Source organism: Ursus maritimus, unplaced genomic scaffold (assembly GCF_017311325.1).
Source record: "Ursus maritimus isolate PB19 unplaced genomic scaffold, ASM1731132v1 scaffold_16, whole genome shotgun sequence".
NCBI classification, from domain to species: Eukaryota; Metazoa; Chordata; class Mammalia; order Carnivora; family Ursidae; genus Ursus; species Ursus maritimus.
In genome coordinates this window covers 3,494,626-3,507,147 of record NW_024424008.1, presented here as the reverse complement: position 1 = coordinate 3,507,147, position 12,522 = coordinate 3,494,626, and the positions used below count along the sequence as shown (strand labels likewise).

Here is a 12,522-nt window from a genome sequence, read left to right as displayed (position 1 = left end):
TATAAAACCAAAGTGTTACCTAGGTCCCACCTTGGGATGTGAGTCAGGAAATGCACTAGATGGCTTGTCAAGGTTCCTTCTATTTTGATGACCCAGGGATTTTTTAAAATTTGGAATAGAGATCTTTAAAATGTTCTGGTATTGAAGCATTCTGGGAAAAAAAAAGATCCATATTCCCAGGATATGTCATAAAAGGGATTTCATCGAAATTGAAAAGAATGAACAGGAACTTTGGAGGGTTCTAACAGTAACGGAGCCAAGTAGAAACAGAATGTTAACATGCTTGATCTTGGGAAAACAACAGAAATCCACCCTGACCAGAAAGACTCTGACGAGCTAAAACAAGGCCCAGTTAGGGCGTTGCACAGACATTGGTGCGAGCTGCACATGGTCAAGCTCAAGAGGCCAGGAGAGGGTGAGCTTCCCAGGTCAATGCTGTGACAGAAGCTACACTGACGGACACAAGGACAGCCAGGATGCCCTTAACAGGCAGTCTGAGCCTTATGCGCTCTGGGTCAAGGAGTGCCCTGGGATCCTCGGGACAAGTCACAACGGCTGCAGGAGGGAAGCAGCAAGAAAGAAAGAGACAGCAGTGGGCAAGTAAGGAGCATCATGAGGGAAAAAAAAGGAAGAAGAATGAACTGGCAGGGCAGACTGGTGGGAACCACCTCAGTGCAGAGTACCCGGCCCCTCCCCACATTCAGTATCAAAATGTTACCTCAAAAAGAATGTTAAAAATGTTTTGGAGCATGAAGGAAATTTCATTCATTTCTCCCCGTTTGTCAGTAAAAAAGGTTTTGTGTTTGTTCGCAACATAACACAACACTAAAGAATTAGAAGACCATACACACCACTCGTTACCGTGAGACCACGAATCACAGATATGTATTTCCAGACATAACCCATAACACTAGGTCAGGAGTAATTTAGGTAAGAATGCTTTAAATGCATAACAATGCAAATTATCAGTATTAGGTCAAATGCAGCAGAAAGAGTTTAGTTTTCTTATGGTCAGATATTACTAACCTTGATTTGGCCGTAAGAGAAGATAATTACATGACCCCAAAACTAAAATAAATCTAAATGTAAAGTTCATCTTATAGGGATAATTCCTTTGCTTTCCTCTTTTTGTCTTTTTCTCCTTCTACCCAATTTCCACAAATCAGTGGTGAAGATACCAGTTTTTATTTTTTTATTTTTTTACTATAGTCTTTATTTTTAAATGAAATATATTTCTTGATATGGAGAGTACTTGAACATGTTTCTAAAATAAATATTGTGATAATTATAGTGCTGTGACTGCTATCAAGTTATTGGAATTATGGAAGAGTCCTCAGATCCGTATCTAATAAAAGCACAGCACTATCACCTTGTATCCGATGGGACGCGGATCAGAAAAATTAACAGGCAGAGTAAAACCAAATAGGAGACAATGTTAATGGATACTCCACCTGAATGACTCTGGTTATCAAAATAGTGAAGGAATTCTTTTCCGAGTCTGCGCCACGGCTTGAACGCCATGACAGCATCAAACAGAGTTCCAGTTATATTTAAGTCTACACCTAAAGAGAAATCCTAGTGATAAAATCTGAGGAGTTCTTCTAAATCAAATGGCAAACAAACATCCATTTCCTCACAGAGGAATATTTTGGGTTTAGCTCTTTGATTCAGAATTGGAAATGATACTAAAATAGGTTTGTGGAAAAATTAAATTATAAACTGTCATATTCCATCCCACTTAATGTGAATGTGCAGAGTCTCTAGGATAAACTCGATTAACATAAAAAAGGGTAAAATCTTATTTCTGTTTCTAGAGAACAAATAAAAAAGATTTTTTAAAAATGCCCCCAAACTATGCTCATACTTCCCGCATGACAGCACACGCGATTCCTCTGGCTATGGCTCGAGGAGATATTCTCATTTTAAAAAAAGCTGCTTCTGGTATCTCTCTTCCTGAAATCTCCTATTAAAAGTGGATCTTTATATCTGGTGATTCAGAATCGGCTGTTTCACCTCAAAGCCATGTCTGCGCCACATCTGAGTCTCGGGAGAGGCCAGTCGCAGTGAGAATGATCAGGACAAAAGCAATACTGGAGCGAAAATGGCAGCTCAGGCTTTGGAGCACGTACGAGGCGCAGCCTGTGCGAAGAGCATGGTGTACGTGTTTCTGCTTCAATCTTAAAACCACCCATATGTTGTTATTCTCACTAGTCCTCTTTCACGGAAGAGGAAGTGGAAACATGGAGGTTAAACAATGTATCCGGTGTCACACACGTAAGTAAAGCCAGTTCACCTGACCCCAGAGCCCTTGCTTTTTATCACTGCGCTACATGATTTCTCTGCTGCTTACAGCCCAGAGCATCCGGCCCACTGAAAGAAAGCATCCCTAGCCCTGGGTACTCTAGGCCTTGCAAAGGCTGAAGATGGACAAAGACCTCCAGCCACTTTGCGGACGACAAGGACAGCCTGTGTGTGACAGCTAGGTGAGGTCAGAAGCACGGAGCATAAATCCGATAGCACCAGGAGGGCAGCAGGAAGAGGGGTTAAGAGCTCAGGCTCCGGTGTTGGTGGCATCAGGGTTCAAACCCCGAGTGTGTACCAACACATGACTTTTTACTTAAACTCTCTGACTTAAGTTTCTCCTTCTGTGAAATGAAAATGATAACTTTTGCATCTCACACAAAGTTGTGCACTATAGTAAAATAATGCACAGGAAGTTCTTAGAACGTGACCTGGTAAGTCTTGGCCATGTAACTATCATTACTATGTACTAAGTGGAGACTACGCAGAGAGCTCAGGAGAGGTAAGGAACCTCGCTGGAGCACGGGAAGCACCCCGTTTTCCCATTTTCACATCCCTGCTACTGAATAGACATGTGAAAGGTTACAGGCTCCGGGGCTCATCCGTGCTACTGCGGGCAAGAGAGGGAAGTGAGGTGGTCCCTGCCTTGCATTCGGAAAGGAAAGGGGCGTTACTGACCGGGCCGACGAGGTTGGCTCTGTGACTTGGCGCTGCACACGGACGCCATGGGCACAGTTCTCCTGGCCCCCGGCCTGGGTCGAGAGGGGAATGTCCGGGGAGGTGCGGCTGATCTTCATGGAGGAGTCAGGGCAGGGGGTGGGAGGGTCTAGGAAGCCCTCACTGTTCTCCTGCTCGTTGGTTTCTGTGTCCGTGTAGTTAAGAGGTTCCCGATTGTTGTCTTTGCTACCAGACAGCAGGCCTCGTTCTCGCCACGGAACCCAGCAGAGTTTCCAAGACACGAAGAGAGACACGCCAAAAAGCGCGAGGCCACAGGCAGTGACCACGAGGGTCAGCAGGCTCACCGAGATATCTGCAAAGAAGCAAAGAGCAAAGGTCAGTGTGATTGCTCTGCCCGTGCCGATCCATTGCACAGTGTGGGCAGAATGACCCTTTCATCCCTTCACCCCTCAGGAGCTGGCCGCAGGGTCACCTGATTCTGGCGCAGGGACAGGGAGACCCAGACACAGCACAGAGGAAGTAACGTGCAGGCAATATTTCAAAACAGTGAGTAGTCTGCTCCAGCAAGAGACAGAGCACATTCAGGGAGACCAGGAACGCCGTCCAGGTCAACGGAGACCCCAGGGCCATACAAACCCTGAGGCTCTGTGAGCAGCACAGTTCCAGCGGTCATCTCAGAGAGCTGTGTAACAGAATCTGGGAACTGTTCAAGTAACAACTTTCTAAAACAAGAGAAACTAGAGCGCTTGCTTTCTCTTCCTAATCTTGGTTTTTAAGGGTCTGAGCAAAATCCTCTGAAGCCTCAGGAACGCCCCCCCGCCAGTCAGTGGCCAGGTGCCCGGGACCCAGCGCTGACCATCAGTTTGGGTTTCTCCATAGCAGACCCTGAGACAAGTATTCAATGGCAGGTGGTTTGTTTGGAAGGTGATGAAAACACAGGGGAGTAGAGAAGTGGTCTGGGGAAGGCAGCCAGCAAAGGGGGCTTTACCAAGCCAGTTACCACAAATGGAGGGGACATGCCTGGGCAAGCGTCACACCTCAGTCACCCCACACAAGGGGCAAGGAGCTGGGCTCTTTATAACGTCAAGTCACTTCAGTCATGGACTGGAGGGCAGCTCTCGGGGGGCATTTCCCATAGGCAGCACGAGCAGCAAAGTAAGCTCCGGTGGCCAAAAAATCCCACATTCAAATAAACGCAGGGGCTGGCCTGTCAAGGTCAGCAGGCCTGCGCTGAAGTGGTGACAGTGAGTAGATATGGCAAGGCGACCACAGCATCTGTTACCTGGACAGTGTGGCCTTAGCTAGGCTCCATGGCAGTGCGGTGACTGTGCCCCTAACTCCCAGAGCAAAGTCCAACCTCCTGCAGGCTTCCGCCCCATGCTACAGTAGAGCCAGGGAGGCTGAGGCATCAACAGGAACCCATTCCTGGTGCTGTGGTGGCTGTAAACCCCTTTCTTTCAAGGACCCTCCCACCTGCCCTTACTGTGCTCCATTACACTCAGGAGCTCCAAGGATTCTCCCAGGTTTTGCCTTTACTGTCCATCATCAATATTTGCACTGCTTCTGCCAAAGTCTTCTGAAATGTCCCTTACGTACCAGGTACTGTGCTAGGTTTTGGAGACAGTACAAGGGGGAACATGACAGGCACATCCCATACTTTCTTCCTAGACTCATATTCTTGTGAAGGAGATAATTAGGAATAAGTTAATTTTCACAATATCGATTACCCACAGCATGGCAACAATCCATGACATGAGACAGCTGGTACTTCCGCTGAGGCGTGCATGTCAGCCCTACTGCGAGTCACTCACCTACCGAGCCGAGCTGACCACCCACAGTCCGCGTGCTTTTCAACATGACTCTGAAGGTACCTGATCATTCTTATGAAATGATAAAGCAGCTTCTTCATGAAAAATTGCTCCTGAGAGAATGCCAGCTGCCAGGGCTGGTGACGGATCTAATGTATCTCCTCTCTGCCTCCCCATCAATCTTTGTCCTTTTGGTGAAATAGTATTCTATCTCTGCTCGACAACACTGGAGTTTCACATGGGTACGTGAGCTCAAGTCTGCCACCTTTCTCTCCTTCAGTCCCACTGCAAGGGGGTTAGCAAACTATCCAACAATTGAAAACAAGGATGGGTTCCATCAATCCATCCATGAACCAGTAACATTGAGGAATTTCTGGAATTGTTTTAAAGGAAAAGCCAATTAGTATTGAATATGGAATAGAAGCAAAGGAAGGGACACTAAGGAAACAATAAAAATTAAAACTCCCAAGTGCAGAGCAGCAAGGGCAGGGATGGGGACAGGAAGGAGAGTCAGTGAGGCCAAAGTAAAGGGCCCCAGAACTCACACCTCATGGAGCCCCAACATGAGGTAGGAAGAGGGCATGGTCCGGCCCCAGGCTCCACTGGGTTCTGACGGCTCACACAGGAGAGTGGCAAATTACAGTGTAAACTTCTAGGACAGGTGGTAGAGCTGGGGACACAGAAAGGAGGAGACCCTGTCCCAGTTAATCAGGCTGCCACAGCAAACACCAATTCCCACCTTGTCCAATAAAATCTAAGAACAAAACTGGCTCCACACCCCAGTGAAATCCCTTAGCACATTCTGTGATCCAAAAGGAGGCAAAACTCCTCGCCTGCGTCCTGTAAATCACTTGGGCGCTGTCCTGACACAGACACTGCTACAAGACACCAGCAAAGGCTGGGGTTGGGGCACACTGGAAAGCAGTATGGTTTAATAATGCAATGTGCTAAATATATTGTTACTCACCTAATACTCGCTCTCCCTCACCACAGCGCCCCCTGTGCCAAGGAAGGAGAATCACTCCCAATCCCTAGATGTTAGTTTGCACATGGGACTTGCTCTAGTCAATAAGAGTAGATATGGCCCGTGCCACTTCTGACCAGAGGGACTCTTGGCTCCCACCTTCTGCCATGAGAAGAAATCTTAAATAAAGCTCAGTCTTCCAACTTAGGTGCTATAAGGGGAAGACTTCTGGCACAGGCCCAAAGTCCAGAATGAGGAACCAACGTAAACCCGACCCCAGACTGGGGCAGAGCTGCAGCTAACCCACCGATCCATGAGCAAAAATAGTTCATGTTTTAAGTCACTAACATTCTGAAGGTGTTTATTACCATGGCCAAAAAGCTGATGAATACACATGACCATAAAATTTATTGTCCAAAGCTGGGACACCTTTAAGAAAGAGAAGAGGTAGGGGCACCTGGGTGACTCAGTCAGTTAAGCGTCCGACTTTTGATTTCGGCTCAGGTCATGATCTCAGGGTCGTGGCATCGAGCCCTGCATTGGGCTCATTCTCTCTCTGCCCCTTCCCCACTCCCCGTGCTTGCATGCACGCTCTCTCTCTCTCTCTAAATAAATAAATCTTAAAAAAAAATAAAGAGAGAGAGAGGGAGAGAGAGAAGGGGTGATACTAATAATCACTTCGGTGGGGGACGCCTGGGTGGCTCAGTCGTTAAGCGTCTGCCTTCGGCTCAGGGTGTGATCCCGACGTTCTGGGATCGAGCCCCTTATCAGGCTCCTCTGCTGGGAGCCTGCTTCTTCCTCTCCCACTCCCCCTGCTTGTGTTCCCTCTCTTGTTGGCTGTCTCTCTGTCAAATAAATAAATAACATCTTTAAAAAAAAAAAATCACTTGGGACAAGAGAGTTCACCCAGTACCCAGGGTAAACCAGAGCATATGGTCACTCTGTAATCATCACCTTGGTACAACATAACCTCTCAGAGTTAACGTGGCATAGACAACATGTTAAATAAAAGAAATTAAAGCCTAGGCCCACTTTTGCTAGTAACCACAGGGCCCTGATCCAACTCAAGAATGACCCCAGCTTGTTAGCTGACTCCCAGCTCACGCACCCAAAAACACAGCTTGCTCTTAAGTCCAGTCATGGGGGAGCCCATGGAGCTCTTGCTCTCATGGAGCAAGAATGTCTATCTCAGCCATGAATGCCAAACAACTAAAAGAATGCCTGGCACATAGTGGGCATTCAGTAAATGTCTGATGGCACCCACCTAGGAGCCCTGTAGCCACCTGCTACATTTACCATGAATTATGGCTGTGACCTGCAAACTCGGGGGGGTACTACTCACGTTCATAATCATATTGGTATTACAGAGAATTGCTGGCAAATAGCAAAAATGATTTTTCCTTATTCACACAAAGGTGCCATGTGGGTTAACAACGGGTCAGGGAATACCCTCCAGCAGAAACCAATAGTGACCTACACAGACACACCAACCACTAAGCACAATCATCTGTGCTTCTATTTTGCAAACAACTCAGGGTATCCTCTGGACACTTTTCTCTCTTTTTTCAGAACAAAGTGTTAGAAAACTGCTGTGAAGTAACCATGGCCATAGATACTACCCACCTCAGACTCATGACCTTAGGAAACGGAGACAGAGAATCAGCTCAGAATCACATAATAGTTTTGCTTAGAAGAGAAGTTATTTCTTAAGTCAGGTGGTAGGTACATGGCCATTTGTTTTATGATTGATCCTGAAACCATATGTATTCACTATATATATTCTTTGGCATTTATGGCATATTTCATAACAAAAACTAAAAAAATAGTAACATCAAAAAAATAATTATTCTAAAGATAAAAATTTTCTAAAAAATGGGAAAGTATAATTAGTTCTTTGACCAAGAGCCAAGAGAATAACCAGATGGTGATTCAGGGATGAAAGGAGGCAAATGGCAACCCAGTTCTGATCCAGATCCCTGGAGGTGCTGCTGCTTGGGGGTGACTGTGCATGAAAACTCTCCCCAGACCTGACATAGAGTACGTTCTTCCAGGGAAGATGTGGCATAGAACACCTTACCAGTAGGACTGACCATCAGAACTCTCTTCTCCCTGCTACTAGATGTAGCCATTGGACATGAAGTACTGTAGCAAGATCCCTCAACACCAGATCCAAGACACTATGACATCCCTACACTGAACAGATACCGCAGTTATACACCTATGATCCTAAGGGATCCATGCAAGCCTAAAGACTTGTTTTGTAATGGCAAATATTATTGTCCAATGAATGAAAGGCTTGGGCGTCCATACACTAGATATGGACAGATGAACAGCAGTGGTTCCCCTAAACTGCGATGGGCCACGAAGAACACATGAACTGGCAACCAAAGAAAAGTCATGGGACAAATGAGCAGCCCAAAAGAAGTTAACCAAGCTGAGCCATCAGAATAAATTGGCCCTTGACATTAAACAAATTAATGCAAGAAGCAAATGAATTCCTATACTCGGTGAGACATATAAAATAGTGACTAAAGCTAAGAAGTATGGCTCCAGTAGTGATCAGAGTCAGACAGGCGCGAGATCCCACCTGTTCTAAGAAAAGAAGACTGTAGCCCTAGAATTCTACAGCTAGCCACATTATCACAAGAGAGGGGGAAAAAAAGGCATGTTCAAGCAGTCGATGACTCAGAAAATATACCATTCTCCTTCTTAAGGATAAAACCTTCTCCTGCAAAACACCTAAGGAAATTCTCCAAACAAACAAATAAAAGTTTATGTCAGAATAGAGGACCTAAGAAAGGAAGGAAATACTATGTAAGATATATACATACATATTGTGTATCACAGGAATTAGTGATAAGCAAAGAATATAGCACAAAGTGCATTAAATCTAAATAATTGCTGGTTATTAGGTTATGAAGTTTAATGTAACTGCTCGGGGGAAAACAACTTAAAAGAGCAAAAACTTAAAAAAAAAAACTTAAAAGAGCAAAAGAATGATGCTATACACACTTAAATTCCAACAATTCCAACAAAACTTGGGAGGCAGAAGAAGTAAAAACAAATGGAATGTCCTACACTGTTAGCATGCAGAGGTTATCAATACCTCAACTTGATATTGATAAAGTACAGGTGCAAATATGTACATAAAATACTTAAGGGGATTTTGATTCAAAATGGTACACCTGATATGCATTAATATCCTCTCCTTCTTGAGACTTCCATTAAGTGACAGGGCGTAAGTAAAAAACATGACAGTCACAAGGAGTGCAGCACAAGATAATCGACTGACTAACTTTCCTGGAAGACTGTATGTGAACAGAGAAGCAGCCGAGGATGCAGAGGACAATACACCTAGGGGGGTAGACAACCTGACCTATGAACTCAGCCCCAGGACACAGACATTTCCAGTATGGCGGCTGGAAGACTGAGATATGGAGCTAAAAAATATGGGCATGGGTTGAAAATCTTTACCAAAATATGGTCCAATCTGTCTAGGGAGAAACCAAGGCAACTAGAGTGAGAATTAGTGCCCAAGAGCAAAATCCTCCAAATTCTTGCAAAACATAACCCCTTAATTCCCCTTAAAGTAAATTTTGCCTGTTAAAATATCACGCTAGCTTTTCCACTGCCTCATTATTAAATATGACTAAGCTGCACAGAATCACCAGCCATGTAAGGAAATCTTACAGCATCCAGATCAATGTATAAAAGCCAACAAGAGGTTCCCAGAGAATACAGATAAATCAGTGAGGAAATGAATTTTTCATTCACAGGATGTTTCCAAAAGGTTTTTGATCCATAAGACCAGAGTAGACTACTAGGTAAATGAACGAAGAATAAGACAGTATTTTTTTTTAAGATTTTATTTATTTATTTGCCAGACAGAGAGAGTGAGAATACAAGCAAGGGGAGTGGCAGGCAGAAGGAGAAGCAGGCTCCCTGCGGAGCAAGGAGCCCAATGCGGGACTCGATCCCAGGGCCCTGGGATCAGGACCTGAGCTGAAGTCAGACGCTTAACCAACTGAGCCACCCAAGCGTCCCATTAGATAGTGTTCTTAGAAGTAAAATAACATGATTGCTGAAACAAATTAAAAATTTAATAGAGGGAGGGGGTGGGGGATGGGGTAAGCGGGTGATGGGTATTAAGGAGGGCACGTGATGTGATGAGACCTGGATGTTACATACAACTAATGAATCGTTGAACACTACATCAAAAACGAATGATGTACTGTATGCTGGCTAACTGAACATAATAAAAAAAAATTTCGCAGAGAGTTTCTGATTCAGTACGTCTCCCTAACAAGTTCCTAGGTGCTGCTGCTGCTACTGGTCTGAGATACACTCTGAGAACTACCTGGCTGTTGTTGAACGTCAGTGAATTAACCAACTAATATGTATAAAGTGCAGAAAGGAATGAAGAGAAGACACACTTCCTCCTGTCCTCAAGAAGCTTAGCTTCTGGCTAGAGAACTGCAAACTCCAAATTCAGGAACCATAAGCAACCAAGTGGAGACAATACCCATGGACATTCTAAAAGGAGCTGCTAAGTAGACTACTGACCACTAGTCGGACACTCCGCAGAAAATTTAGAGGTGTATATTAGGGAGCTGTTGCCCCTGGGACCACCCTGGCCCAACTAGCGATGGGAGCTGGTCAAGAAATATTTTTTATTTTTTCTCCTGGAGGGACAATTTTTTATTTTTGTCTCCCGGAGGGACAATTCTTACATTCCAGGCTTCTGGGAAGATTGCAGAGGAACAAGAAACAGTTGCTTGCCTGTGTGCCAATTCAAAAGCTAAGCCTTGCATCTGTTTTCCCTTGATTCCTGTTTTATCCCTCTGTCCCTCGTACCCTCTCTCTAGGATCACATTCCCAGTAAGCTATCTTCACACAATCCTTTTTCTCAGTGTAATACTGTGATTTATAATTAAAAATATATATTGGAAAAAAATGTAATAGAGGGTAAAGTCAAGGAACATCTACCTGAAGTGGACCAAAGACACAAGAAAGTTAAGTGAAAGATACGAGATATAGAGTATCCATTCAGAAGGTCTAATATCTACATTTTTCCAGAAAGTGAAGACTGAGAAAATGAAGGTAAAAACCATCAATGGAAAAAATCATTCATTCCCTAGAACTGAAGGACAAATTATAGGAGACCACTGAGCACCTACAATAAAATAACCCTACCGTAGACACATTATCATGAAATTTCGAGAAAAAAAAATATTAGGGAAAAATCACGAAAGCTTGAGAGACAAAAATAATATGAACACAAAGAAATTAGAACCACACTGGTACTGGACTTCTCAGAAAAAAACACTAGATAATGGAATAACGCCTACAAACTTCTGAGGAAAACCTGTGCTCAAGTTAGAATTCTATACCCAATCATACTATCAATACAGTACGAGGGCCAAAAACCAGCAAGATTACTTTCCGTGGACCTATCATGGGAAGTTACTTGAGGATAAATGTAGGAGACGAAAACAGGAGAGAAGAAGACAGAGGGTACGGGGAAGTGACACTCCACTCGGACGACCAGTGACGTCCCTGTGTGAGAGGTGAGCGCCACACCTAGAGAAGGGCCAGTCCGGCCTGGAGCAGGAGGACCGGGCTCAAGGGAGGAGGTCTCCTCAGATAAAGAGAACTTGAAAATAAATAAACGACATTATGGAGAGTTTAGCTTCTAATGACATCATTATTTGTCTTTGAATAGTGAGAGAGAGAGAGAGAGAGAGAGAGAGAGGGAAGTTAGGAATTCCAGGAGGGAAACTGTTTGGGAAAAGGAAAAATAATGACAGTACACCTTTTGGTTCTGTACTAAATAAAATTACATATTCATCATAACATGAACACCATTTATTGATTTTCAACCCTTAGAATCAAGCAATAAACAAAGCATGGAAGACGTAAGTACAATGGTAGAACAGGATGCAAATTCAGCTCTGACCGTTTAAAACTAATAGAAAAGATGTCAGAAATTAAGAGGTAGAAAGAGGCAAGAAGCTAACAGCAAGACTGAAGGTTGCCTTCCAAAACGAGGGAAACAAGGTGTACTGTCTACAATTGATAGACACCTGTGCAAAGTGATATTTTCACACTAACAGTATTTATTTTTACATTAAAAACCATGCAGAGATACAGCAAGCCATTTCTGTGAGGATGAAATTAGAAGGGACTTTCACTTCCATATCAACTTTTTACAAAGAACAAGTGTTCCTGAGAAGGAAAAAAAAGATTTTTCAAGCTACTAGAGTATGGAAAGCATATATGGCTTAGTACATTCTGGTGAACTTGGGTCTGTAATCCCAAGCATTTCTGAAACAGTCCTTATTTCATTCTGCTCCTTGGTCTATAAGGAACAAATGAATGAAAATCTTGATAATCATTGTAATAATGATCTTCTGAGTCCTTAGCAGTTTTCCTTCCAAGTCAAACCTACAAAAGATACCCATCCTTGTCCACTCATCTTTGTTCACACTTGTTGATTCACGAAAAAAAAATCAAGAGACTAACACAGGCTATCAGCTTTTCACTTCACTAATACCGACGTTAAAATGTAAGTCATTAATTTCACGGTCACGTCATACAAGAAAGAGCATTTTAACACCAAAAACAAATGGCCTTCCCTTAAAATATTGTATTGAACTTTATGAATAAAACCATTCCACTGTCCTTATTTTTTGCCAGTTTGCTTCAGACCCGTGAGAGCCTCGTAAAGGCTACACTGGGCACCAGAGATTCGGAACCCCTGTCCTAGTCTCT

At 43.9% G+C, this 12,522-nt stretch overlaps 1 protein-coding gene across 1 annotated transcript in view; it reads right to left on the bottom strand.

Annotated features, from left to right (window-relative positions):
- The window catches only part of SYT9 (synaptotagmin 9), a 139,167-nt gene extending 131,287 nt beyond the window's left edge, over nt 1-7,880 (bottom strand). The window contains exons 1-2 of the mRNA XM_008683847.2: nt 7,829-7,880; nt 2,980-3,331 (exon numbers count right to left, since the gene is read on the bottom strand). Coding sequence (XP_008682069.1) covers nt 2,980-3,331; nt 7,829-7,880 — 404 coding nt within the window. The remainder of the gene's footprint in view (nt 1-2,979; nt 3,332-7,828) is intronic.
- Nucleotides 7,881-12,522: the final 4,642 nt, after the last annotated feature.